Below are 24,014 nucleotides of genomic sequence, written 5' to 3'. Positions count from 1 at the left end.
CAAGTGCTACAGCATGTTGGCTGTTACTTTTTTTTCATTAATTCCTATGAGAAACTTAAAGCATTAGGATCCCCACTTGGGATGAAGAGAAATTGACTTTTAGGAGATTAACTGGCTTGGAGTCACTGGCCTGACAAGCTTTGTGAATGGATGGATGGATGGACCCATGGATGAATGGAGTCAAAGAGCTGGTTTTCCAACGGATGAATACATGAATAAACAAAGGAAGCAAGGAGCTGGGTTTCTAACCCTTATGTGTGGATGCCAGAACTAGGCAACTGTGGCTACCGTAATTGATACCCAAGTTCAAGTCACACTTTGAGCAATTACCTGAGAGAGAGAAGGGCCCGGGTAACCAATTCAGCTTTGCCATTGATAATGAGGCCTTGTAACTTTCCTAACTCACTGTGGGGGCCTCGGTGAAAGGATCGAGGCAACATGAGAGGCAAATCGTTTTCAAATATTGAGAGCAGGGTAAGAAACGTGGTTACTTCCAAATAGCTGGAAGGTGTGTGTGTGTGTGTGTGTGTGTGTGTGTGTGTGTGTGTGTGTGTGTGTGTGTGTGTGTGTGTGTGTGTGTGTGTGTGTGTGTGTGTGTGTGTGTGTGTGTGTGTGTGTGTGTGTGTGTGTGTGTACACATACAATGAAGAAAGTCTTGGCATGGGAGGTGAAAGCAGATGAGAATCCCAGCCTTCCCTGGCCCCCACACCCACATCAGCCCAGCAGGTCTGAGTGCCTACCAGCTTTGCTGCAGTCCACCAGGAAGGAGCTCTTCTGGCCCACAAAGGCCTTTGAGAGCCCTGCCCCCTTGGAGGTCACCTTGCTGGCATCCGAGGACGACTTGGGGATGGCACTATAGCAGGTCTCTGTTGAGGATCTGGTCACAGATTCCACCAGGATAGATGAGGTCTCGTTGGCTGAGCCTGGGCTGACCAGACGCTGGCCTAGATAAAGGAAGGCATGAATGGCCACACTAAAGGCCTCAGCTAGAGGATGGGTGAGTGCCCCATGCAGAAGTTCCCATGTCCCAACTCCTAGATACAAAAGCCACTGTGTCTGTAGCTCACATGCTCCTTTTCTTTTCTTTCTTTAGTGCTAGAGATTGAACCCAGGACCTTGCACATGTGAGACAAGAACTCTATCCACTGAGCTATGTCCTTAGTCCTGAGACATGGTTTCAGATAAACCTTGAACTTGCTATGCAGGCCCAGGTTGGCCACAAACATGCCATCTTCTCCTCTCTGATTCCCATGTGCTGGGATTACAGGCATGTGCTATCATGCTCAGCTTACTCATAATTTTTTCCAAACTTCCTAGGGTATGATTTTCTGGGCCAATGGGCCAGTATGGCCTAGGTTGACAAGGCCTAGAAATTCCTCCCCTCTAAAGACACACAACCGGGCTGGGAAGGTGGCTCAGTGGTAGAGCACTTGCCTTGCATGCCTGAGGCCCTGGGTTCGATTCCTCAGCACCACATAAGCAAAAAGAAAAAAGCCGGAAGTGGCACTGTGGCTCAAGTGGTAGAGTGCTAGCCTTGAGCTGAAGAGCTGAGGGACAGCGCCCAGGCCCAGAGTTCAGGCCCCACAACTAGACCCCCCCCCCAAAAAAATTAAAGACACACAACCCTGTAGAACTGACATCTTTTCACTAATGTAAACTGTTCATAGGAGTAGTACTAACATCTCAGAAGACAAAATAAAAAAATACCATGCTGGTTGTATGCATGTGAGAATTCTTCTGAGTTTTCTAATTTTTCTGGGCTGAACTACGTATGAATCCTGGCTCATGGAAGAGATTTAGCACATATTTATGGAGATGGTCTTGGGTGAGGGCTGTGAAGTCCTCTTTTACTGTGTGTCATTTCCCAGGATTTTAAGGGAAGCATATACTTACAAATTGAATAGCACATTTTGATTATTTCAAAAGTGAAAGTTAGAAATGAAAAGGTCTTATAAAGCAGTGGAGAGGGTTACTCTGAACAAAAAGTAATAAATGTACTCCTAAAACACCCCAATGGAACCTCTTGGTGCCATTAACAGGCATTTTAAGAAAACGGCAGAAAAATAAAACAGGCTCTGTTGCGGGGTGGGGGGAGGGAAAGGGTTAATGAGGATGAACATGATTGAAGTAGTTGAGTTGGCATGTATGAAAATAGAACTATGAAACCTATAGAAATTGTTTTAAGAAGGAAGAGTGGGAAGGTGGAGAGTGATTGATAGAGTGGGTAAGGAAGGTATGTTGTCTGAGTGTATGGGAATGTCACAACAGTGTTTGCTAATTAAAAAAAGATCAAGATTTTTTTTTTGGTCCTAGGTGACAAACATGCAAATGTTTCTTCTTTTTCTATCAGAGACAGAACACCATCGAACATCTTTTGTGGGCGGATGGTACTGGAGTTTTAGCTCAGGGCCTTGAGTTTACTAGGAGGGCACCAAGCCACACCTCCAGGCCTCTTTTGTACTGGTATTCTTTGCAATGGGGTCTTAATTCCTGCTTGTACTGCCGTCTGCCTGGTTAGCTGGGATGACAGGCACCTGCCACTGTGCTAGCTATGGGTTCAAAGGGGGGAGGTTTTTGTGAACTTTTCTGCCGAGACTGGCTTCATACCATGATCCTCCCATCTCAGCCTTCCAAGTAGCTAGGATTACAGGTATAAGCCACTGGTAACTGTCTTAGTATTCTTTCTCAGTTTACACATCCTCACTCTGGGAATGTATTATTACAAGTTTTGAACAGTGTGGCTTCTGACATGCCATTTTTTTCCCCATTCAAGTTTCAAAGTAGATTCAACATATCAAAAATCAGCTGTAGTTTCTACTGTTGTTAATTCGATAAGACCAGTTCCACGGGGTAGAGTAAAAACCTCTCAGGTGCCTCATGGTTACCTGTCACTTTGGCCTTGAAGGGACTGCCCATGATGTGGTTGGGCCCACCATATTTGACACTGATCAGGTAGTTTCCAGGGGCCATGGGTGTGTACATGACCTTGTACCCTTCAGGGGTTTCCTGGCAATCCATTTTGACCTTAGATGGGCCTTCAATGGTGACGGATAAGGTCCCTGGGCCTGCCCGGGTGGTGTTGATGAAGAATTCAGACTGGATGCCTGGGAGAGAGAAGATGGAATGCATGTGGATGGTTTAAAGGGAGCAGGGGAATGACTGGGTGGCTGTCTGAGAGAGAGGAAGCAGTGGGGATGCACACTCATGCACACACACACACACACACACAATCCCTTCATGGGGCACTTGCCTTGGTGGCATGGGAATCCACGTGCACTAGCTCTGAGCTAGTGGGGGCTGTGGGGTGGTAACTCCCTTTCCCAGCCTGGGGCAGGAGTATTGCTGACATTTCGCCCACCGGCACTGGGTGCTTGAACACTCTGTTCTCTGCTCTGAGCATGAGCTGTGCAGAGGGCGGGGGCTCTGAATCAGTGAGAGCCTGAAGTCTGGCCTCAGCTGCCAGGGCCCGGCTTTGTTTCCTGATGCAGGGGAGGCGTGGGCCCTCTGCCCTTTCCCTTCTCCTCTGGGTGGACCGAGAGAAGCCGAGCATCTCCTCCCATCCTCCTCAGACTCCCCATCCCATGCTGAGGCTGAGGCTGAGGCCAGGCTTGGGGACCTGCCAGCCCACCCACTGTGCCATGAATACCAGTGCGGAGAGCAAGAACAAACAGCAGCTCCTGCTGAGCACACAGCCCTGCAAGGCTGCACGGGATCCTTCTGCAGTGGGTCCAGGTTCACAAACAAAGGGAGGTTAGGCTGCCAATCATGTTACACCACTAGAAAGTGGTGCGCCATGAGGCCCTGCTGCCTGACGCAGCTCCACTACTGGATGGACAATGGGGTTACTTGGCAGCCCCGACACCTGACTGCAGACATCTTGCCTGGTGACAGAAGGAAAGACAAAAGAGGGTGCTGACCTATGATCACAGAGGTGCCCCATAAAAGTTCCCAATCCAGACCAGAGGGGAAGGAGGAGATCAGATGGGCTGGGCTGCTGGGTTGGTGTCCTCAGCAGTGTCCTCTAGGGGGCGCTCCTGACACAGCCTCTCCACCCAGCGCTGCCAGAGAGAGCCTGAGCCACCAACCAACCCAGCTGGGACATATTTTGGCTTAATTATAGCTCCTGGGCCAGAGAAAGAATTATTGTTCTGGTTATCAATAAAACAAAGGAGCTGCTATGTGTGACCCTCAAACACAATCCAGCTGTTTCTGGAGGCTCTTGAGGCTGTAATCCCAAAGGTCTCTCCCCACGGTCTGGGTCTAGTCACAACCTCTAATCAGTGCAGGGGAAGCCCCCTCCAGCAGTGGCTGAGAGGTTGGGGGATGGGAGGGCGGGGGAGGGAACAGCAGCCAGGGGGCCAGGAAGCGGCTGTGAGATGGCCATAAGGAGGTATTTTTTACAAAGTGAAGTTGAAAAGACCTGGCTATAGTAGAAAGACACTCCACCCTCTTTAATAAGCTTCATTCACTAGGACCTTGCTAGCTTGGGGAGGCCAAGACCAGGTTCCTGGAGCAAAATGGGGGATTACAGGATGAGAGCCACCTAGCGGTCAACTTTCATGTGCTCCAAACAAGCCTATTACTCCCACTTTACAGGAAAGAAAGTAGAGGAGGCACAGAGAGGTCACCTAACTCATCCAGTGTCACACCGTTAGGCTCAGCAGAAACAGAAGTAAATGTGCCACTTGGAGCTAAGAAGACAGGAGAGAGGAAACCCACAAGCAGCTTCAAGCTGTAACTAGTGCTCGGACAGCACAGCCCATCATCCGTAAGCACAGCAGGCCGCCCTTGCCCTCACCCCCCAGACTGCTCCAAATTGTCTGGAACTCCCAGGTCTAACTCCTGCCCTCTCCCCTGGAGCAGTCCTGCCTCGAATTCTCCACATTCTCTGCTTCTAGATCTGCAGAAGAGACCATTTAAAGATGGAGCCAAGACATACAGCAAACCCACCCAGAAAAATACAGGGTCATTTGCTTTGTTCCAAAGGTCAGGACGCCGAGCCCTCCGGTGGCCAAGCCATTCCCTTCTCGCTGCATTCAGGCCGCAGCTGTGTCATCTCTGGATGAAGAGTTGGGAACAAAGCCTGGGAGCAGGAGGGCTAGAAAAACACGGCGCCCTGCCCCTGACAAGAGCAATATTTACACAGGGTTGAGCCGGCCTGGAGCTCCAGCAAGAATAGCACTCGCGGCACAGAGCAGACACCCAAGCTTCTGAGGTGTGCAAACGGCCATGAGGCAGTGGGGAAGGTTCTGCTGGAGAAGGGCTGGGCTAGTGCCAGCCAGCAGGAGGGTCACATGGCTCTGGCTGGCCTGGGGGGCCCCAAGACTACCTCAGGGGCAGGGCTGGAGGCTTGCCTATGCTATACTGTCAGAACCCCAGTAAGCCCTCCATGGATCCCCAGGTCTCCCCTGTACCCCAGAAACCTCTATAAGCAGCTGGGACATGTTTCCTGGGTTAGCACACCCCACAAAGCAGGCAGGGGGGGGTACACTGGGGCAAGCAGCTGCTTAGGAAAGGGGTAAAGCTCGGGGGCTAAGGATTCAGGCTTCAAGGTCATGGGCCCTGCTTGATCCCTGGTTCTAGCTCTTCTAGCGGAATGACCCACCTCTCTGTCTCACTCTTCCCATTTGTACAGTGATCATCACCCAGGGCTCTCCGCAAAGGGTAAGCAGCTGGGCCAGCATGGGAGGAAGCCAATGTACCTGGGAATGTACCGGGGAAGGCTGGCAGCACCAATGTCACCCTTCTCCTTGAGAGGGTGGGGTTCCCCAAGGCCTCTGCTTTGGCCAGACTCCCTGGTAGCTGGCCAGGCACTCCTGAAGCAGGGTGGGGCTCATTGGCTACAAGGAAACTGGCTCTCTAGAGCTGGGTGCCAGGTGATCATGGCCACTCATCCCCTGGTGGTCTGCTCCATTCCACCCATCGTAGGGTACAGGATGAAAGGGGCATGCAGGTGTGAGGCAGTTCCCAAAGAGAGTCCCAAAGAACACCAAATGCAAGCCACGTGCATGCCTGGACTTGCCCTGCAGAGACGCCAAATTCCCACATTAGCATCCTCCAAAACAGAGACGCAGTGGACCGCAGCCATGTCTGTACCCTAGCTGATTCGGCCGAAGCTTTAGGTTCAAGGCATGCACTCACAGCAGCCATTGAAAGGACAGCTCGGGGCTCTGACATGGAAAGTCCCTAAAGATGTCCACTCAAATAAAGCAAGCTGCATCCTGCCCCGTTGATGCAATAAGAAGACTTCTGCAAAATCCAAGCCCTCAGAGTGTCTCTGTCTGCCAGTGGAGAAGTAGCTGGCCAACCTGGCCGAGAAGAGAGATGGGAAACAGGTGGAGGGAAAGGAGGCCTTTCTCAACCTGCGAGCAGTGTTTATTCCTATACGGCACACCGGAGTGCTGGGCTTCAGTTACCTACCACTCCCCTGCCCTTGTCTTCCCAGTCAGAAGGGCAAAGATTGGAACCACACTTGAAGAGATCCAAAAAGCAGTAGGAAAATATGGGTCACTCCAGCCTGTTCTCTGTGGGGAGCAGAGAGCACAAGGAGAAGGAGGAGGAGGAGGAGGAGGAGGAGGAGGAGGAGGAGGAGGAGGAGGAGGAGGAGGAGGAGGAGGAGGAGGAGACAGCCGAGACAGGTCTTTGATGGTTTGTGGGAGATAGAGGACCACGAAAGAATAGATGAGAAGAAGAAGAGAGCGCCCAGGAGGCTTGCAAGATGCATAATGCATTATGAGTTCTGTGCAGGCAAAGAAAACTCCCAGAATAAATGCCACTGGGCTGCGCCCGGCCACGAGGGAAGAGGAGGTTGGTGAAGGAAGGCCTGGGATCACAGCACACAGACCTAGCCACCAGGGGTCAAACCTCATCTCCCAAGTGGTTGGCTAGTAGGGGCCTCCCCCTGGCTTTGCCTTGGAGCCAGCTCAGGTAAAGATGCCGGGCCGTGCTGTTACCTGTGGTGCCCCCCTCGAGGCCTGTGCCATAGGCAGACACCAGGGCAGGATTCCCCGCTTGTCCGGGCTCCCCAACGCGCACTTTGAAGGGGCTTCCAACCACGTGGCTCCCGTTGAACTTCACATCGATGGTGTGGACACCGTTCTCGTGGGGGATGAAGCGCACGGCGTACTTGTCTGAGGAAAGGAGCAAAGGCCCAGGGTGAAACCAGGCGAACGGACAGCGAGGAGTTAGGTGAGGACAGAGGATCATGGGCCAGCGCGAGCCTGGCACCGCAGGCATGGATTTCCAAACCAGCTGGGCTTCACTGTGTGTCCCTACTCACATCTCAAATTCCGCTTCCCACTCTTCCCCAGGGCCTCAGAACTTTCTTTATGAAGAGCTCGCTGCTCACAACATTTCCCTGTTTGGAAACTTGAAGGGGAACAAAATGGTTCCAGCTGGCATCCGAGCTGCTTTCCGAAGCTCAATGTGAGCGACTGTTCTCCAAGGGCAGCAGCCAGGTTCTCTAGCGGTGTGTTCTGGGTCACAAGGAAGCAGGCACGTTGGCTGTCCGTGCTCTGTTTACCACGTGACCATGCCAGCCTAGAAGGCAGAGCCGTGCCCTCCTCCTCTTCCTCCTCCTCCTCCTCCTCTTCCTCACCAGCCTCTCAGCCCCCTCCCTGGCTCCTTGGACCCCTCATCTCCTTCAGAACCTAAGACTCACACCCTCTCTTCAGGCTCTCTCTACAGAGACAAAGTCACCCTCAGTATTGCCCTTCCCCCTAAGTTGACTTCCCACCACCCCAAGCTGATTCCTCTCTTAAAGCCAATGTGCTTCGGGGAGGTGGAGCTCACCCTAACATCTAGGTATGGTTCCTGGACATTGGCTGGGGGAAAATCTTTGTTTCCCTAAGCCTAAATCAATCAGTGCAGGGCATTTCCTGAGCCACAGGAAGTGATTCTGGAACGGGCATATGTCCAAGTTCATTGAGATGGGATGCAAAGTTTTCTTGTTGACTGTGGTGTGAAGATGGAATAGCAGGTGCTATTGCAGCTGTGTTGCCACCAAGAGGAAAGGCCAGCCTCAGACTAAGGCCCACAAAGCAGAAGAAAGAGTAAAGGCCTTGGCAAAGTGAATGTTCCAAACAAACAAATCAAATCCTTGCCAAAAAGCCTTCTTAGGCCCTAAGGTTTCTAGTACTATGAATGACTAGTCCAATTCAGTTTAAGTTGGGTATTCAGTAATTAAAAACCCATAGCACCCTAATTGTGGAACACTGATGATCTTAGACAACAGAGATTCAAATACTGCATGAGGACACAAACACCAGCTTTACTTACTGCTGAGTCCAATTTAAAAAACAACCACCACCACTATGTGATGCCTCCTCCAAAAGATTCTCCTGACCTCACCAAGGTCCGGCCTGTTTCTCTGCTGCTCTGACATATTCCCCATCAACTTCTCTGCCGTCCTGTGGTGGTTGCCTGTCTCCAGTTATTGTCCATTTCTGGCTTTGTTCTTGCTAGATTTGTGTTGTTTTGTTTGAGACAGGTTTTCTCAATAGGGCCCAAGCTAGCCTGGAATTCATGATCTTCCTCTGCCTCATCCTCCCCCATTGCTTGGATCACGGGTGTGTGCTGCTCTGAGCAGCTCTGTGAAGACAGGAATTATGGGCTCTCCTGTCTCACCTTCCCGCCAAGTCTCTGACAAGTAATGCATGTCCAATGGCAAAATGGAGAACATGATCAAGTTTCTGGGTATCAAGAAAGGACTGGGGAAAAAAAAAAATCTAGATTCTATCTGAGTGCTGGTAGTTAAAGCCTGTAATCCTAACTACTCAGGAGGCTGAGATCGGAGGATTGTGGTGTGAAGCTAGTTCAGGCAGAAAAGTCCATGAGACTCTTATTTCCAATGAATCACCAGGGGAAAAAAAATGTAAAATCTAGATTCTATTTTTTTTGGGGGGTGGGGTGGGGAAGGGTAGGTCATGGGACTTGAATTCAGGTCCTGGGTGCTGTCTCTGAACTCTGTTTTGCTCAAGGCTAGGACTCTACCATTTTGAGCCACAGCGTCACTTCTAAACTCTTCCAGTGGTTCATTAAAAGATGGTAGTCTCGTGGACTTTCCTGCCTAGGTGGGCTTCAAACCATGATCCTCAGAGCTCAGCCTCCTGAGTAGCTAGGATTACAGTTGTGAGCTACCAGCACCCGGCTCTAGATTCTATTTTTTACAGGTGAACAACCAGCTGCCTTTCTCTCAGACTATATAAAGTAAGATCAAAATGGATTTAGTTATGTCATAAAGTCAAAAATGTAATAAAACCTGAGACAAATACAGTGATGAATGTATGCAAAAGGAAAAACTAACAGAAAGTAAGGCAGAAGTAAAGAGGAGAAGGGGGCGGGGAGGAGGAGCAGCATTGTATGTTCAAGTTCAGAGGCGCCATTTCCAGGCAAACATCTCTCTCCTAATTGATAAACAGTGTGTGGCAGCAAGCTCACTGGCAGTCGTGAGTGCTCCCCTGGGAGGCACAGCTGCAGGAAGTTCTGCCGGAAGTGCTGGTGCTGGCACCGCCACACTCCCACACCGGCCCGTGCTTACCTGGCTCCAGCTCAGACACATGGCATTCCTCCACAGCTCCCGAGGGGCTATGCACCTTTGCATCGATCTTGCCCTTTGCGCCATTCAACCTTATAGCAAAGGATGCTGGCTGGTTCACTTTTAATCCCGATTCCTGAGAATTCAATGTATTAGACAGATTATGGTGCTTGGTGTTCCCGTCCAGTGCCAAACACTGACTGGGCCTGGGAGTCTGGGGTCCCATTGCACATTCCCAATACAAAATATATGCATGTCTGCACAGAGAGACTCATCTGCAGTTGTATTCTCAAACTACCATGACTCAAGCAAAAAGATAGGGCTGGAGACTTGAGATACTCAAGTCAAGAGGGTTAGAGTCAGAGCTTCTCAAACAAGATCCATGCAGGCTAGAAAAAACAGGTGAAAAACTAGAAGCCCGTTTTATGAGGTGCTGTAGTCAGGACTATGAAGTCACTACATTAACCACATATACATTACTGTTGTCCAATCTCAAGGATAGGAATGGACAAAACTTCAAATATAACAAGCTTTGCATGCAAGGCTAGATCTTGGCTTACTACTGCTTCCTAGAAATAAAACTAAGTTGTTGCTGGGAGCTGTGGCTCACGTCTATAATCCTAGCTACTCAGGAGGCTAAGACCTAAGGATCCCAGTGTAAAGTCAGCCCAGCCATACAAATCTGACAGACTCATCTATAATTTAACCAGTAAAAAGTCACAAGTGGAGGTGTGGCTCAAGTGGGAGTGAAAAAGCCAAGGGAGACAACCCAGAGTACAAGGCCCTGAGTTCAAGACCCAGTGTTAGCACAGACACACGCAAAAAAAAAAAAAAAAAAGTAAGTTGTCAAATCCCTGAGTCTCAGTTTCCACATCTGTAAAATGGAAGTCATAAGGGAATCTATCTTAGAGGCCAAAGGAAATTGTGCAAGTGAAACAGACTACAGCCTGACTCATAAAGTTTCAAAATGCCAGTTTACTGTCAAGAATTTATATGCTTTTTGGGGATGGGAAGGTGGCTCAGTGGTAGAGCGCTTGCCTTGCATGCCTGAGGCCCTGGGTTCGATTCCTCAGCACCACATAAGCAAAAAGAAAAAAGCCAAAGTGGTGCTGTGGCTCAAGTGGTAGAGAGCTAGCCTTGAGCTGAACAGCTGAGGGACAGAGCCCAGGCCCAGAGTTCAGGCCCCAGGACTGGACCCCCCCCCCAAAAAAAAATTATATGCTTTTTGATATACCTGTTCTTGCTAAAAAGCAAAGAAGTGGAGCTTCTGCTTTTCCCTGGGTCAGTTTCACTCCTATACTTCTTAGAGGGGTGGGGGATGAAGAATGTAGATGACAATCAGGTTTCTTTTTCTGCTGGTAGTAGGATTTGAACTCAGGTCCTTCTGCTTGCTAGGCAGCAACTCTACCACTTGAGCCATCTGGGGATCTTGTTAATAAAATACAGGATCTGTCCCAGTGAGTCTGGTGGTACCAAGTGTGCAGGTCCAAGGACTACATCTTAACCACACAGTCCTAAAGTTGTGCTGAGTGTAGCTAGTCACATATAAATAAAAAATGTAGTTCCTCTAGCTACAGATCAAGTATTCTGTAGCCGTATCAGCTAATGACTACTACCATATTAAATGACTTCCATTGCTGAAGAATTTTGTGTTGGACCAAGCTGACCTACAGCAGGAGGTCAGATCGCAAAATTAAGGATTCTTTGATAACCAGATTTCCCTATTCCCCTCCATCACTGACAAGGCATCAGCCAACTCCAATTTTCTGCAGTCTCAAAAGCAAGATAGTAATACATGTCTCTCTTGTGTAACCCACACCAGATGTTGCCGCTCAGGCCTCCACAGAGGCTCTGATAAATAATTCACACATCTGTCTGCATCAAATGACCCAGAACAACAGGGACTGTGCAGTCACACGGGCCTGTTTTGCTGTAGTAACTGGTTACAAATGCATGAAATACACCCCTCTGCATACTTACTGTGATGCAAAGACTACAGAAAAGCTTTCTGGAGGTGTTTTCTCCAAACCAGATCCTTTTGGACAGAATCATTTGTTACCTGAATCCACTTGCCACTAAATCCTCAAGAGGGAGATAAACACCTTAGAAGATCCTTAAGAAATCTTCTAGATGCGTGAAGGCAGCTCTTTGCCCTCAACAAATGCTGGGTTTATCTCCCTCCATAGGTTTTAGCCAAGTTGGTCACAAAAGAAACTTCTGTTAGAAAGCCTTTAAATGAAACACAAGAAAAACATCTCTACCACAGTGACCAGTCAGTACCCTGGTTCTCTCCAGACGAGGCCTCTTCAATCTGTGGACTGTGATTCTGGTTTGTATTTTGTCTGGGTCCCTAGTCCAAAAGACTCAGTTGGTATCTGTGAACCCCAAGCAGATGAGACTAGATCTCACCAATCTAAGAGTCTAGATTGGATTCAAACCCAAAACTGGAGACAGCTAAAGGCTATTAAGAAAGCCTCTCAATGGGGGGAAAAAAAATCTACTTTGGGATTCTGGTGTTATTCAACAACCCAGTTGTTTCTACTAATTTCAGTTTTCTGAGCAAAAGATGCAAAGACTTTCCCCATGGTGTTTAAATTGGCTGGGGTACCAAGGCAAACTTCAACTAAGTGACCAAGGTGCTGGTTGGAAGAGGTGGAGGTTGAAGCTATAGTCAATAGCCAAAGGTCTGGCAGCATAAACACCGCACTAATGCCTGCACCATCGTTTTTGTTTGTTTGTTTGTTTTAATGTTCTTGTTGCCTGTTCTGGGACTTAAACTCAGGGCTGGGTGTTATCCCTGAGCTTTAGTGCTCATAGTGCTGTACTGCTTGATCCATAACTCTACTTCCAGCTTTTTGGTGGTTAAATGGAGACCAAAGAAGTCTCATGGACTTTTTTTTTTTTTTTTTGTCGGTCGTGGGGCTTGAACTCTGGGCCTGGGCGCTGTCCCTCAGCTCTTCAGCTCAAGGCGAGCGCTCTACCACTTGAGCTACAGCGCCACTTCCGGTTTTCTGGTGGTTTATTGGAGATAGGAGTCTCACGGTCTCTCCTGCCCGGGCTGGCTTTGAACCGCGATCCTCAGATCTCAGCCTCCTGTGTAGCTAGGATTACAGGCGTGAGCCACCAGCGCCCGGCCTCTCATGGACTTTTTTGCCCAGGCTGGCTTCCAACCATGATCCTCAGGTCTCAGCCTCCTGGGTAGCTAGGATGACAGGAATGAGCCAGCAGTGCCTGGTTTATACCATGTCTAATGTGAAGTGAAGAGGTTTCTCAGCAGGCTGCTATAAGAAACCACTGAAGTAACCCCAATAAAGGTCTGAGCACAGTTCCTTGCACAATGATTATCAATAAATAATCCTAACAAAGAAATTGCAGTAGACTTTCTTGCAAAAAGTAAAGCCAACAAGAGTGGGCTAAAGTGACTGGACTGTTCACTTTTGTCTGTTCTGTTTTGAAAGCCCTCCTTATCCCTTAACTGACAATTAACAGGTTTCCTTTGTTTTCTCTTGAATAAATATTTAAAAGCAAACTTGGCCCCAAACAGTGAGGTGTGTTGGTTGAATGAGTCTGTTTTCACATGTTCCAACTGTCTTCTGTCCTAAGGATCTAGGGAGGTGACCCTGCCGTGGGAATGCTCCCTTACAGCTGGCCACACCTGAAGTCACAACAAAGCCAGGGCTTGGGCACCCAAGGGGGATTGAAGTGGCCTCAGGAGTCCAGGGATCTCACTGGTCGGCCTGTGGCCAAGGGCATGGATGCTTCCTTGCGTCTCACCTGAAGGCTCATAACAGTGAGGCGACGGGCATCGTCGGAGGGGGCAATGATGGGCACCAGGTAGGGGCTTTCGGGGATGTGTTCATCATTGAACTTGATAGACACCTCGTAGTTACCTGTGGGGACAAGAAAGCCCTGTTATTTCAGACATTCTAGAAAGGTGTTCCCAGTGTGGCCTCTCGCTCTTAGTTTCAGAGATCAGCCCTCCTCATGGCCACAGCTGATGGATGGAAAGAGGGTCAACTGAGCCAGACACTGATGGCTCAGGTCTATCATTCTAGCCAATTAGGAGGTTCAGATCGGAGGAACAAAGCTCAAAGCTGCCCTAGCGGACAAAGCCAGTCAACCAGCAAAAAGTTGAAACTGGAGATGTGGATCAGTGGAACAGTACCAGCTGTAAGTGAAAAAGCTGAGTGATAGAGTGAGGTTCAGAGTTCAAGCCCCCCGTACTAGTACCCAAAACCAAAAAACCCCGAGAGGGCCTATGTGACATTCTCAGCTGGCCAATGCCAGCAATTGTTCATTGATTCCACAGGGTCCCCAAGGGGTCTGTGTATAACAGACCCCTCGTGATAGTGGGGTAGGGGCGGGGGGTGGTACATACATCTTTATTTTTCACTAATTTCAATTGAAATTTGACATTTCCTTTGTTTAGAAATATCAGGAAGAAATAATTGCTGTGGAGAAGTACCTGTGACTTTTTCTCACCAGTTAAAAAAAATCAGTTATTTTTATACCCCCCCCCTTTTTTTCTTGAACTCAGTGGCATTGTATGTGTCAGGCAAGTATTCTATCACTTGAGTGATGTCCTTTGCTCTTATTTTTATACTATTTTTACTATTATAGATAGCATTTATACTCACTGCTACTTGAAATTAAGATCACCAGTATATTGTCACCAAATCTCATGATTTAATGTATTCATGAAGATAGGTGAACCAGTGGCTCATGCCTGTAGTCCTAGCTACTCAGGAGGATGAGATCTGAGGATTATGGTTCCAAACTAGCCTCTTAAAAAAAAAAAACAAAACACCAAACCCAAAACCCAGAAGTGGAGCTATGGCTCAGATAGTACAGCACCAGCCTTGTGTGAAAAGTGAAAGGACAGTGGAGGCCCAGTACAGACTCAAATTAAAAAAAAAAAAAAAAAGGACATGCCAACATTGCTATTTTACGTATTTGGTAACTACAAAAACAATACTTTAACATAATCTGTGTAGATGTATCTTACGACAATGGACTTATTTTATAATCAAATGTATTATTTTTATGTGTTCCAACACACTGCCTGAGAACAGTCCTCCTAGGTGTTAGTACTAGATGCCAAAGGGTCTTTGGCGCAGAAAAGATGAAGCATTCTGGCTCCACGGAGTCTGCTCCCTTGAGGCGACCGAACGGGCCACAGGCCATGGGGCAGAGTATGGCTGGCCAGTGGATACAAAAGCAGCTTTAAAAAAAAGACGCAGCAGTCCGGGCATCCTCAGATCTGAGGATCACAGTTCCAAGCCAGCTGGACAGGAAAGTCTGAAAGACTCTTATCTCCAATTAATCACCAAAAAAAGCCAGAAGTGGAGCCATGGTTCAAGTAGTAGAGCACCAGCTTGAGAAAAAAAGCTAAAGAACAGCATCAGGCCTTGAGTTCCAAGTCCCATAGTGGCATGCACACACATGCACACAGACACCAGACACACAGACACACAGACACACACAAAAGTAAAAGAAAAGAAAAAAAAATAGCAGAGAGGCCAAGAGGTGATATAAGAATTCCTGGGGGGGAGGGAGGAGGGAATGGGGAGGGAAAGTAGGAGAAAAATGAGGGAAGGGGTAACATGTTTGACAAGAAATGTACTTATTACCTAACTTATGTAACTGTAACCCCTCTGTACATCACCTTGACAAAAATAAAAAAGAATTCCTGGCCCTTTTAAGGCCCAGCTGTTTACTGTCATTGGATTTCTAGAAGGTTTTTCCACATGCCCCCACCCTCCATACACATGATTTAGTTACTTTAGCTAGCTCATTCTATTCTTTGAAACATGACAATTTCTAAACACAGAAAATGTCCTCAATCGAGCCTTGAGTACATACCAGGTTCTTGGGCAATATAAGACACACCGCATGACCCGTTTTTATGGTCATCAAATGTAATCTCGGCCTTACTGGGACCCTCAACAGCAATGGAGAGGCCCCCAGCGCCTGCTTCCCGGGTCCAGATGCTGAACTCGGCTGAGAGCAAAGAAACACCCGGTTAGTAGTGAGCATGCCCAGGAGAGGCCCTGCGTCTTCTTGCTCAAGCCTGCAATGCCAGGTTCAGCCCCTTGCCAGCACATTCTTCTTCCTTGAACCCCAAGCGGGACCCAAGCAAGGGCCATCACTGTGGCTTCCTTAGCACCATCAAGGTTATAAGTTCATAGAATTTTGGAACACACCCAGACCAAGCCAGAAAAAGAATGAGAATGCTCAGGTTATTCACCACAGACCTAACCACCAGCAGCCGCCATAGGAATGGACCCTTGCAAATTGGTCTTGCAGCATTCTAGCACATTCTCTCAAGATACTTTGGAAGCAGCCATTTCTCTGCTTTCCCTTACGAGATTCAGATGCACACGAACGAGTTACAGGCTCCAAGAACTCCCTCCCTGTAAGCCTGTCTAGCTTTGGGTAAGTGAGGATTCCCAAACTTAGCCACAGAAGCCATGAAGTGTTCCCTACCAATGCCAAGTACAAGTCTTCTCTGTAGAGCATGGCAGAGGGATGCTAGTGCCCAGAGCACTAGACTCAGCTCACTCTTTTCCAGTGAGAACCTGAGGAACACTCACCCGGGACTCCTGCTTCTCCTCTCTCCAGGCCAGGGCCTCCTGCGCGTACCTTGTGGGCACCCCCTTCACCAAGGGGCCCCACAGTGAACTGGAAGGGACTGCCCGTTACGTGCTGCCCACGGTACTTGACGCTGACCGTGTGAACACCCATCTCCTGGGGCACGAATCTGACGCAGTGTGAGTTCTTCCCCACAGACACAATCTCTGCCTCAGTCACACGGCCAGAGGGGCTGGTGACATGGGCTGACATGTCACTGCTGTTGATTTCTGAAAGGGAATGGGAGGTTGGGAGAAATAGAAAGGTTAGGGCGAGGGCCTGAAGCAGGGCCGAGGACATGCAGGACAAAGCAGCAGAAGGTGAGCAGGTGCAGCGTGGTGGATGTAGAGAGCTCGGATTCCCTTCTCTTGGGGCAGGGGTCAGCGTGGAGGGGCAAGGTCTTCCAAGGCTTCCCAGTGCAGATGGCCTTCTGAAGGCTCTGATACTTCTTGGCCCCCTGAGAATTTGGCTGAAGCCAAACTGGTAGCTCAGAACTGGAAGTTTCAGCATGTAATAAAAACCCACAGTAGTCCAGGAGGTGTTTCCAGGACAAAGGTGACAAGGCCATTTGCCATGCTTAGACAGGCTCTTCTGTCTGGGTATGCAAGGGTAGAAAGCACAAGAGTCTTCACCCTTGATTGCTCTGAATCTAGGGCATTCCTTTCAGGCAACACGACAAGATGCATTTTGTGACAAAGGTGAACACATGACAGTCACACTGGCAAAAGGGGAAACCATGCAGGAGCAAGACCAAAGATCAGAGGCCACACTCAGAAAAGCAGTGCCTTGGGCCACCAGCACAGGAGCCCAGACCACAGCTATGCTACTGGCTGCTCACATCATGCCAACAACTGTGCCTGTAGTGACATGGAGAAGGGCCCGTGGCACTGAGCATTGCCATCACCTAGAGCCTGAATGAAACTGCAGGCTGCGGCCCTACAGGAGCTGAGCTGAGAAGCTCAAGACTGAGCCCTGAGGACAGAGAAAGGCAGAGTTGGTTAGAGACAGGTCATGCTATCCTAAGGACCAAACTTGTATGTCCCTTCAAACTTCTCACTTTGAACACTAAGCCCCAGTGTGAAAGTTGTAAGAGATGAGGCATTTGGAGAACTCCTGGGCTTAGATGTCGTCCCTTGTGATGAGATTAGTGTTCCTTTCTGCTGTCCATGCATACGTACAAGATGTCACCTGCAACCTGCAAGGGGGCCCTCACCAGAGCCTGACCATGCAAGTCCCACCCAGGCTCCCCTGGCCTGTGACACATAAATGGCTATCGGTTGGTGTTTATGTTACTTTGCTATAGCAGCCCAAACTGATGAATAGAAGCCACATAGCCTGGGGGACTAAGGACAACATCTGGGATCTGGTGAGGTGTCCACCCTTCTAACTGATGACAGAGCTCCAGGTGGGTGATAAAGGGGCAAACGATCTCTCCCAGAGTCATCTGAAACCAAGTAACTAAAAAGAGTGACAAAATACTGGAGAGCCAGAAGAGGCTTAAGAGAAAGGACACATGTTCACACTGCAAAGAAACAAGTAAACTGAACATTGGCAAAATGAATAACATGCCCACATCATTACAAATCCCAAAAATGAAATTAAAAATGAGATTTTTTCCCACCAGATTGGCCAAAGGGATAGTCACGTCTGAAATGTACCAGTCAGCAACCCAAGCCCCAGGCCATCAGTATTCCCTCCACTCTGAGGCACATGAGCCTTTTGTAATCACACACAATCCATACAGCTCTTTTGAAAGTAATATTGCCACCTGGTGTGGTGGCTCACGTCTGTAATCCTAGCTACTCAGGAGGCTGAGATCTGAGGATTGTGGTTTAAAGCCAGCCAGGGCAGGAAAGGTCAGGAAAGGTTCACAAGACTCTTATCTCTAATAAACCATTCAGAAAACTAGAAGTGGTGCTGTGGCTCAAGTGGAAGAGCTGAGGGACAGCGCCCAGGCCCAGTGCCCAGGCCCAGAGTTCAAGTCCCATGACCAACCAAAAAGAAAGAAGGAAACAAAGAAAGAAGGTAAGAAAGAAAGAAAGAGTGAGAGAGAGAGAGAGAGAGAGAGAGAGAGAGAGAGAGAGAGAGAAAGAAAAAGAAAGAAAGAAAGAAAGAAAGAAAGAAAGAAAGAAAGGAATTGATATTGCCTTGATTTTAAAATTATGTTACCACATTGTTACCACATTCACTCGTGATTCTATGTTGATGTGTCTGTATAAAATCCCACCAGCAAAGCCAAGCACTGGGGTTCACACTTAAAATCCTAGATTCTCAGGAGGCTGAGGATCTTGGTTTGAAGCCAGCCCCAGATAGAAAAATCCACGAGACATTTCCAATTAAGCATCAAAAAGCTGAAAATGGAGGTATAGCTCAAGTGGTAGGATGCCAGCCTTGAGCAAAAAAGCTAAGGGGCAGTACCCAGGCTCTGAATTGCAGCCCTAGTGTCAGGGGGAGAAATATATATATGTATGTATGTATATCCCCTAAAAGAGGAAAGCAAACGGATAATGGATGGTGTGGTGGTGGGAGGTAGGCATACCAAAAGAAAAAAAAAAGTCACACCCAAGGATCATTTAAGATTAGACTTCTCAGTAGAATATGTATAACTCTGGAGCACACGCCAGCTGGAGGCAGAGAAACCTCAAAACTTTCACCAACAGTGAATTCTTTGTAGGAGGATCCCCCATAGGAAGAACTCAGGCCAAATTTCAGACAGACTGGGTGGCTTGTTAACTGTAGCAACGTGAGGAGCGATTCATGGCCAAAGGGTTCCATGTGGCGCACCCAGATTTGCAGCACAGCCCTCGTTCTAATTTTAGGAATAAAAGAACCAAGTGGAAACATTAGAAGGCTACTGCTGGGCTACCACCTCTTAACTATTTCCAGATAATTGCATTAACAGGGAAGGGTCTCTCAATGACATTCTTCTATTCAACAAATATACAATAGAAAATCCAAAGGCAATCTATGTTTTTTTCCCCCCCAAGTAACATAATAAAGCTACTTTCACTTAGCAGAAGAAAAAAAATAAAGGTTTATTTTTCTTAAATAGATCTCTGTGAACATACACATCAAAGAAAATTGTTGGAAAGGTCAGCAGAGCGTGCTTGGATAAGCATGCTCTAGGCTTGTCCCTCAGGCTCCCCAGCCTCCTGCACTCACCTGGGATTTTCAGATTCAGATCACAGATGCTCCCAACAGTGGCCATAGATGGAGCCCGGCTGGTCCGAGTGATGCTCTCCTTGACTCTTCCCTCACCACTGATCTTCACAGTAAAGGGACTCCCTATAAGACCGGCAAAGAGCCTGTAAGCAGCCCAAAGGCCATGGCCTGGTATAGACACAAACCCAAGAATCCCAGAGAGAGGGCAGAGGGGAACACATACCAGGCACATGCTCATCAGCAAATTTGGTGGAGACAATATAAACCCCTGGCACCGTGGGGAAGTAGGAGACCTTGCACGTGCCGTCCTCCAGGTCCTCTGTCTGGATGTCCACCTTGCTGGGGCCCTCCACTGCCAAGGAGATGCCACCATAACCTGCAACAAAGCAATCCCAGCTGCTCTGCCACCAAGTCTTGGGGATGGAGGAACTCCATCCGTGAATGTAGAAGGGGCATCTGACCCTTGAAATTCACTATTTCCACCTACTTGTAGCCTGGGCAGAGGAGCAGGCAAAAGGCTCAGAGAAGTCTTGTAGTGAGATAACGTACAGAACATGGCTTTGATAAGAGAGCTCTTCCCTTGAGGACATGTGCCGGTCTCCTGTGGAGCAAGTCCTGTGCAACCCACAGGACTTCCAGGACAGCAAGTGCTGCCTCAAAGGCTGGCCCCAGCCAAGAGCCAGAGAAGCTGAATTTCAACAGCCTCCATCTGAGGAGGGCAGGACATCAGAGAGCTTTTGCAATGTGAAGAATCAACTAGGAGCCTCCCATTTATTGGGATCAGAAATTCTACCACTCTGTGTCCCAAAGTTCAGCAATCTGGCCATCACTCAAGAAGGCAGAGGACGTGGCATAGCTCTGTGGAGCCCAACTTAACTTATCTGAGTAAGGGACAGGAAGGGAGGCTTTATCTCCCAGAAAGCACTTCTCAGATGAAGAGAATCTTGGTCAGCTGTCCTAACATTCCTTGCTTAGGACCAGTCCAGGAGACCCGGGAAGCTGAGACTAATGGTGATGTAGACAACAGAACAAGGGTCTGTAGCCCCTGTAAGCTTTGGATTCTTCATCTATAAAACAAAACCTATTCTCTTCATGGTCACAAGGCTTAAATAGTAACATAGGTAGACGGTAAAAAAACAGGAAGGATGCTCAGAGAGAAAGAGGTGTTGGTACAAGGGGAAGATGAAGCAGTCTTGAGTGAAGCCAGTTCCTATAGGCATTGGGCATTTGGCCTTGAACCACCCACAGACCTGCATCCCTTGTGTCCACGATGAAGTCAGACATTTCAAAAGTACGGCCTTCCGATAGGCCTCGGCCATAGACTTTGGCTCTGCGTGCATCCCCGATCTCAGACTGAACCACCATAATAGACACTGGGCTGTTGGCCACATGGTTGCCATTCTTCTTGATGCTGACCAGGTGTTCACCCACCTCCCGGGGGATGAAGGAGATGCCTGGATGAGAACACAGATGGTTGGTGAGAGAAGATAAAGGAGACAAAGTGGGGGAAAGGGAAATAACATACTCGCCCAAATGAAAAATGACTTCTTTCGAACAACCCAGGGTGCAAGAATGTCTATATTAACATGGCAGAAATGTGCTTGGACTTTTTTTTTTGTATGTGTGTGTGTGTGGGGGGTTGATTGTGGGGCTTGAACTCAGGCCTGGGAGCTGTCCCTGAGCTTTTCTGCTCAAGACTCCTGCTCTACCACTTTGAGCTACAGCTACTCTTCCAGTTTTCTGGTGGATAATTGGAGATAAGAGTCTCATGGACTTTCCTGCCCAGGCTTTGAACTGTGATCTTCAGAGCTCATCCTCCTGAGCAGCTAGGATGAGCCACCAGCACACGGCTTGTGCTTGAACTTTTATCACATACATGTGTTTATCATATCATACTCCAAGGTGACACCAATTTCCCAAGGACGGTCCTTAGGATCCAGTCTCCCACTCATGCAGACACCCTAACTCACCAATGTGGTTGTTGGGCAACCTCTTCAGCAGGCAGGGCTCATCGCGCCCAGATGGGGCCTTGATGCTGGCAGTCAGCGTGCTGAGGTCCGTCTCGCTGATGTCCAGCAGGAAGTCAGCAGCGGAGCCCAGCTTCACTTGGGAGCAGCGCCTGCTGTCATCTGGGAAACAGTCCCCAACATGGCTTCTGTTACATGGGCTCACCCCAGTTCCCCAGAGAGCTCATTCCAGACAGAGTTAAGAGTTCATTATTAATAAGTGATAAAATATATGCCTTTGACAATGAGCAGACCAGACCAACAAGAATGATCAGTACTTGCTTCTGATTCAAGGGAAGGCTAGGAGCCCAGCAGCAACTAGAGATGTGATTTTTTTTTTGGGGGGGGGGTGGGGTGGGGAGAGTCAGTTATGGGGCTCGAACTCTGGGCCCAGGCTCTGTCCCTCAGCAATACAGCTCAAGGCTGGCACTCTACCACTTGAGCCACAGCGCCACTTCTGGTTTTCTGAGTGGTTTATTGGAGATAAGAGTCTCACGGACTTTTCCTGTCCAGGATGGCTTTGAACCGTAATCCTCAGATCTCAGCCTCCTGAGTAGCTAGGATTACAGATGTGAGCCACTGGCACCTGGGTAGTGATGTGAATTTTAATGGACCACTTTATAGTTTTTCGGTTTTGTTTCTTTGAGACAGTCTCAAAGACTGTATGCTCCATGCTGTCCTCAGAGATCTTTTTGCCTGTTTCTGAATGCTGGGATCATCTATATATGCCACCATACCGGCTTCATGACTCTGTGTGTGTGTGTGTGTGTGTGTGTGTGTCTGCGCGCATGCACTCGCGCGCGCGCGCGCACACACGCACACACACACACACACACACACACACACACACACACACACACACACACACACACACACACACGGCATGTGCTGCTTCTGGTGTCTGAAGTTAAGAGTCTGGGCATTGTTCCTAAGCTGTTTTTGCTCAAGATTAGCATTCTACCCACTTGAGCCACTACTCTACTTCCAACTTCTTGGTGGTTGACTGAAGATAAGTCTGGCTTCAAACCATGATCTTCAGAACTCAGCCTCTGAGTAGCTAGGATTATAAGAGTGAGCCACCAGTGCCTGGCTCATGAACCAATTTGTGGGGAGGGAGGGTAGTACTGGGGATTAAACACCTTGCACTTTCTAGGCAGGTGTGATGCTACTTAAGCCTTACCTCCCACCACTTTTGATTGGTTATTTTTGAGATAGGGTCTCATTTTATGTCCAGGCCACCTTAGCAGTCTTAATCTGAGCTTCCCTGTGTTGCTGGGGATGAGGATGAGGACGGCAGTGGCTACCACTGTGCCGAGCCACTGTGCTTTCCCCATAGCTGGGATAACTGTGATACCCAGCCATTGAATGAGATGGAGTCTCATAAACTTTTAGGCCTGGGCTGCCCTCAAACTGCAATCCTCTAATCTCTGCCTGCCAAGTAGCTAAGATTACAGGCTTGAGCTACTGCCCTAGCTCCTGGAGCACTTTTTTTTTTTGGGTCCGGTCATGGGGCCTGAACTCTGGGCCTGGGCACTGTCCCTCAGCTCTTCAGCTCAAGGCTAGCGCTCTACCACTTGAGCCACAATGCCACTTTCAGTTTTTTTTCTTTTTCTACTTATGTGGTGCTGAGGAATCGAACCCAGGGCCTCATGCATGAAAGGCAAGGGCTCTACCACTGAGCCACCTTCCCAGACTTCCTGGAGCACTTTTTAAAGGCATCTTTGGCAGGGGCAAGAACCTCCCCATTTATGTCCAGGCCCTTGATTTTGCAAGTAAGTGCTCATCCCATTCAATCCAGTGCAGTTAGCGGCTTCAGGCAGATCAAAATTTCTCAGAGGCAGGAAGCTCACTCGCTTTATGCATCTTCCTTCAAAGCATTGAGGACAAGGTCTAACCCATCGGGCAGCAGAGCGGGAGGCAGGAGCTTCGCAATGGAAGGCCTGCCTCTGATGCCCAGAATACCACCTGGGAAGTTAGCTAAACTGCTGCCTCACCTAGAAAATGGACAGCATGCAACCTGTCTAGTAGTGACAGGCCGAAGGGCTTCTTTGAGCTCAGATACTCAGAGACTACTGAAATATCTCTATCTAGACACGTGCTGTCCAATGGTAGTTGCTCTGTTCCCCCCCCCCCCATCCTCCCCCCCAGGTTATCAGTTATGGGAGAAATTTAGTAACTCACATCCTGGTGCCTCCCTCAATCAGGTGTCAGACAGACAGACACCTGACATCCATCCCACAGGGAAGCCCTAATAGGCAGGCACTCCCACCTGTGATCTTGGCTGTGAAGGGGCTGCCAGGAATGTGCTTGTCATTGTACTTGACCAGAATGCTGTAGTCGCCTGGCAGCGTGGGCAAATAGGTCACTGTGCATGTCCCGTCTTTGTTATCAATGCAGCTGATTTCCGCCTTGGAAGGCCCCTCGATAGCCAGGTCCAGACCACCTGCAAGTGGAAACAGGGAGGAAGGGCAGTTACCACACAGGTAACAACTTCTCCACAGCAGCTCCAGAAATAACACATGACACACCCCATGTGAATCTCAGGAAAGGGGCCTAGGTCAGAGCAGAGCTGTCTACAGAAGATACCTTACTGTTTGAATTGTTGCCCTCACATAACCCTAGCATTTCAGGATGTGGAGGAGGGGAAGGATACAGCCCTACGTGATTATCCCATACACAGA

General features: G+C 48.7%; 1 protein-coding gene across 5 annotated transcripts in view; it reads right to left on the bottom strand.

The window, feature by feature from the left end:
• Positions 1–24,014, bottom strand: part of Flnb (filamin B) — a 154,857-nt gene that overhangs the window by 1,949 nt on the left and 128,894 nt on the right. For 4 of the 5 annotated variants that reach the window (XM_070018781.1, XM_070018782.1, XM_070018783.1 and 1 more), the window contains 12 exons: positions 23,603–23,776; positions 21,298–21,456; positions 20,578–20,781; positions 19,551–19,703; positions 19,328–19,450; positions 16,129–16,395; positions 15,398–15,535; positions 13,310–13,425; positions 9,539–9,671; positions 6,954–7,130; positions 2,886–3,104; positions 741–944 (listed from right to left, as the gene is read on the bottom strand). In XM_070018781.1, coding sequence (XP_069874882.1) covers positions 741–944; positions 2,886–3,104; positions 6,954–7,130; positions 9,539–9,671; positions 13,310–13,425; positions 15,398–15,535; positions 16,129–16,395; positions 19,328–19,450; positions 19,551–19,703; positions 20,578–20,781; positions 21,298–21,456; positions 23,603–23,776 — 2,067 coding nt within the window. The remainder of the gene's footprint in view (positions 1–740; positions 945–2,885; positions 3,105–6,953; positions 7,131–9,538; positions 9,672–13,309; positions 13,426–15,397; positions 15,536–16,128; positions 16,396–19,327; positions 19,451–19,550; positions 19,704–20,577; positions 20,782–21,297; positions 21,457–23,602; positions 23,777–24,014) is intronic. The other variant, XM_070018785.1, reaches the window with a different exon arrangement.

The sequence above is a fragment of the Dipodomys merriami genome, unplaced genomic scaffold (assembly GCF_024711535.1).
Source record: "Dipodomys merriami isolate MVZ:Mamm:240054 unplaced genomic scaffold, mDipMer1.0.p SCAF_13, whole genome shotgun sequence".
Lineage (NCBI taxonomy): Eukaryota > Metazoa > Chordata > Mammalia > Rodentia > Heteromyidae > Dipodomys > Dipodomys merriami.
This window is presented reverse-complemented; position numbering and strand designations above follow the sequence as displayed.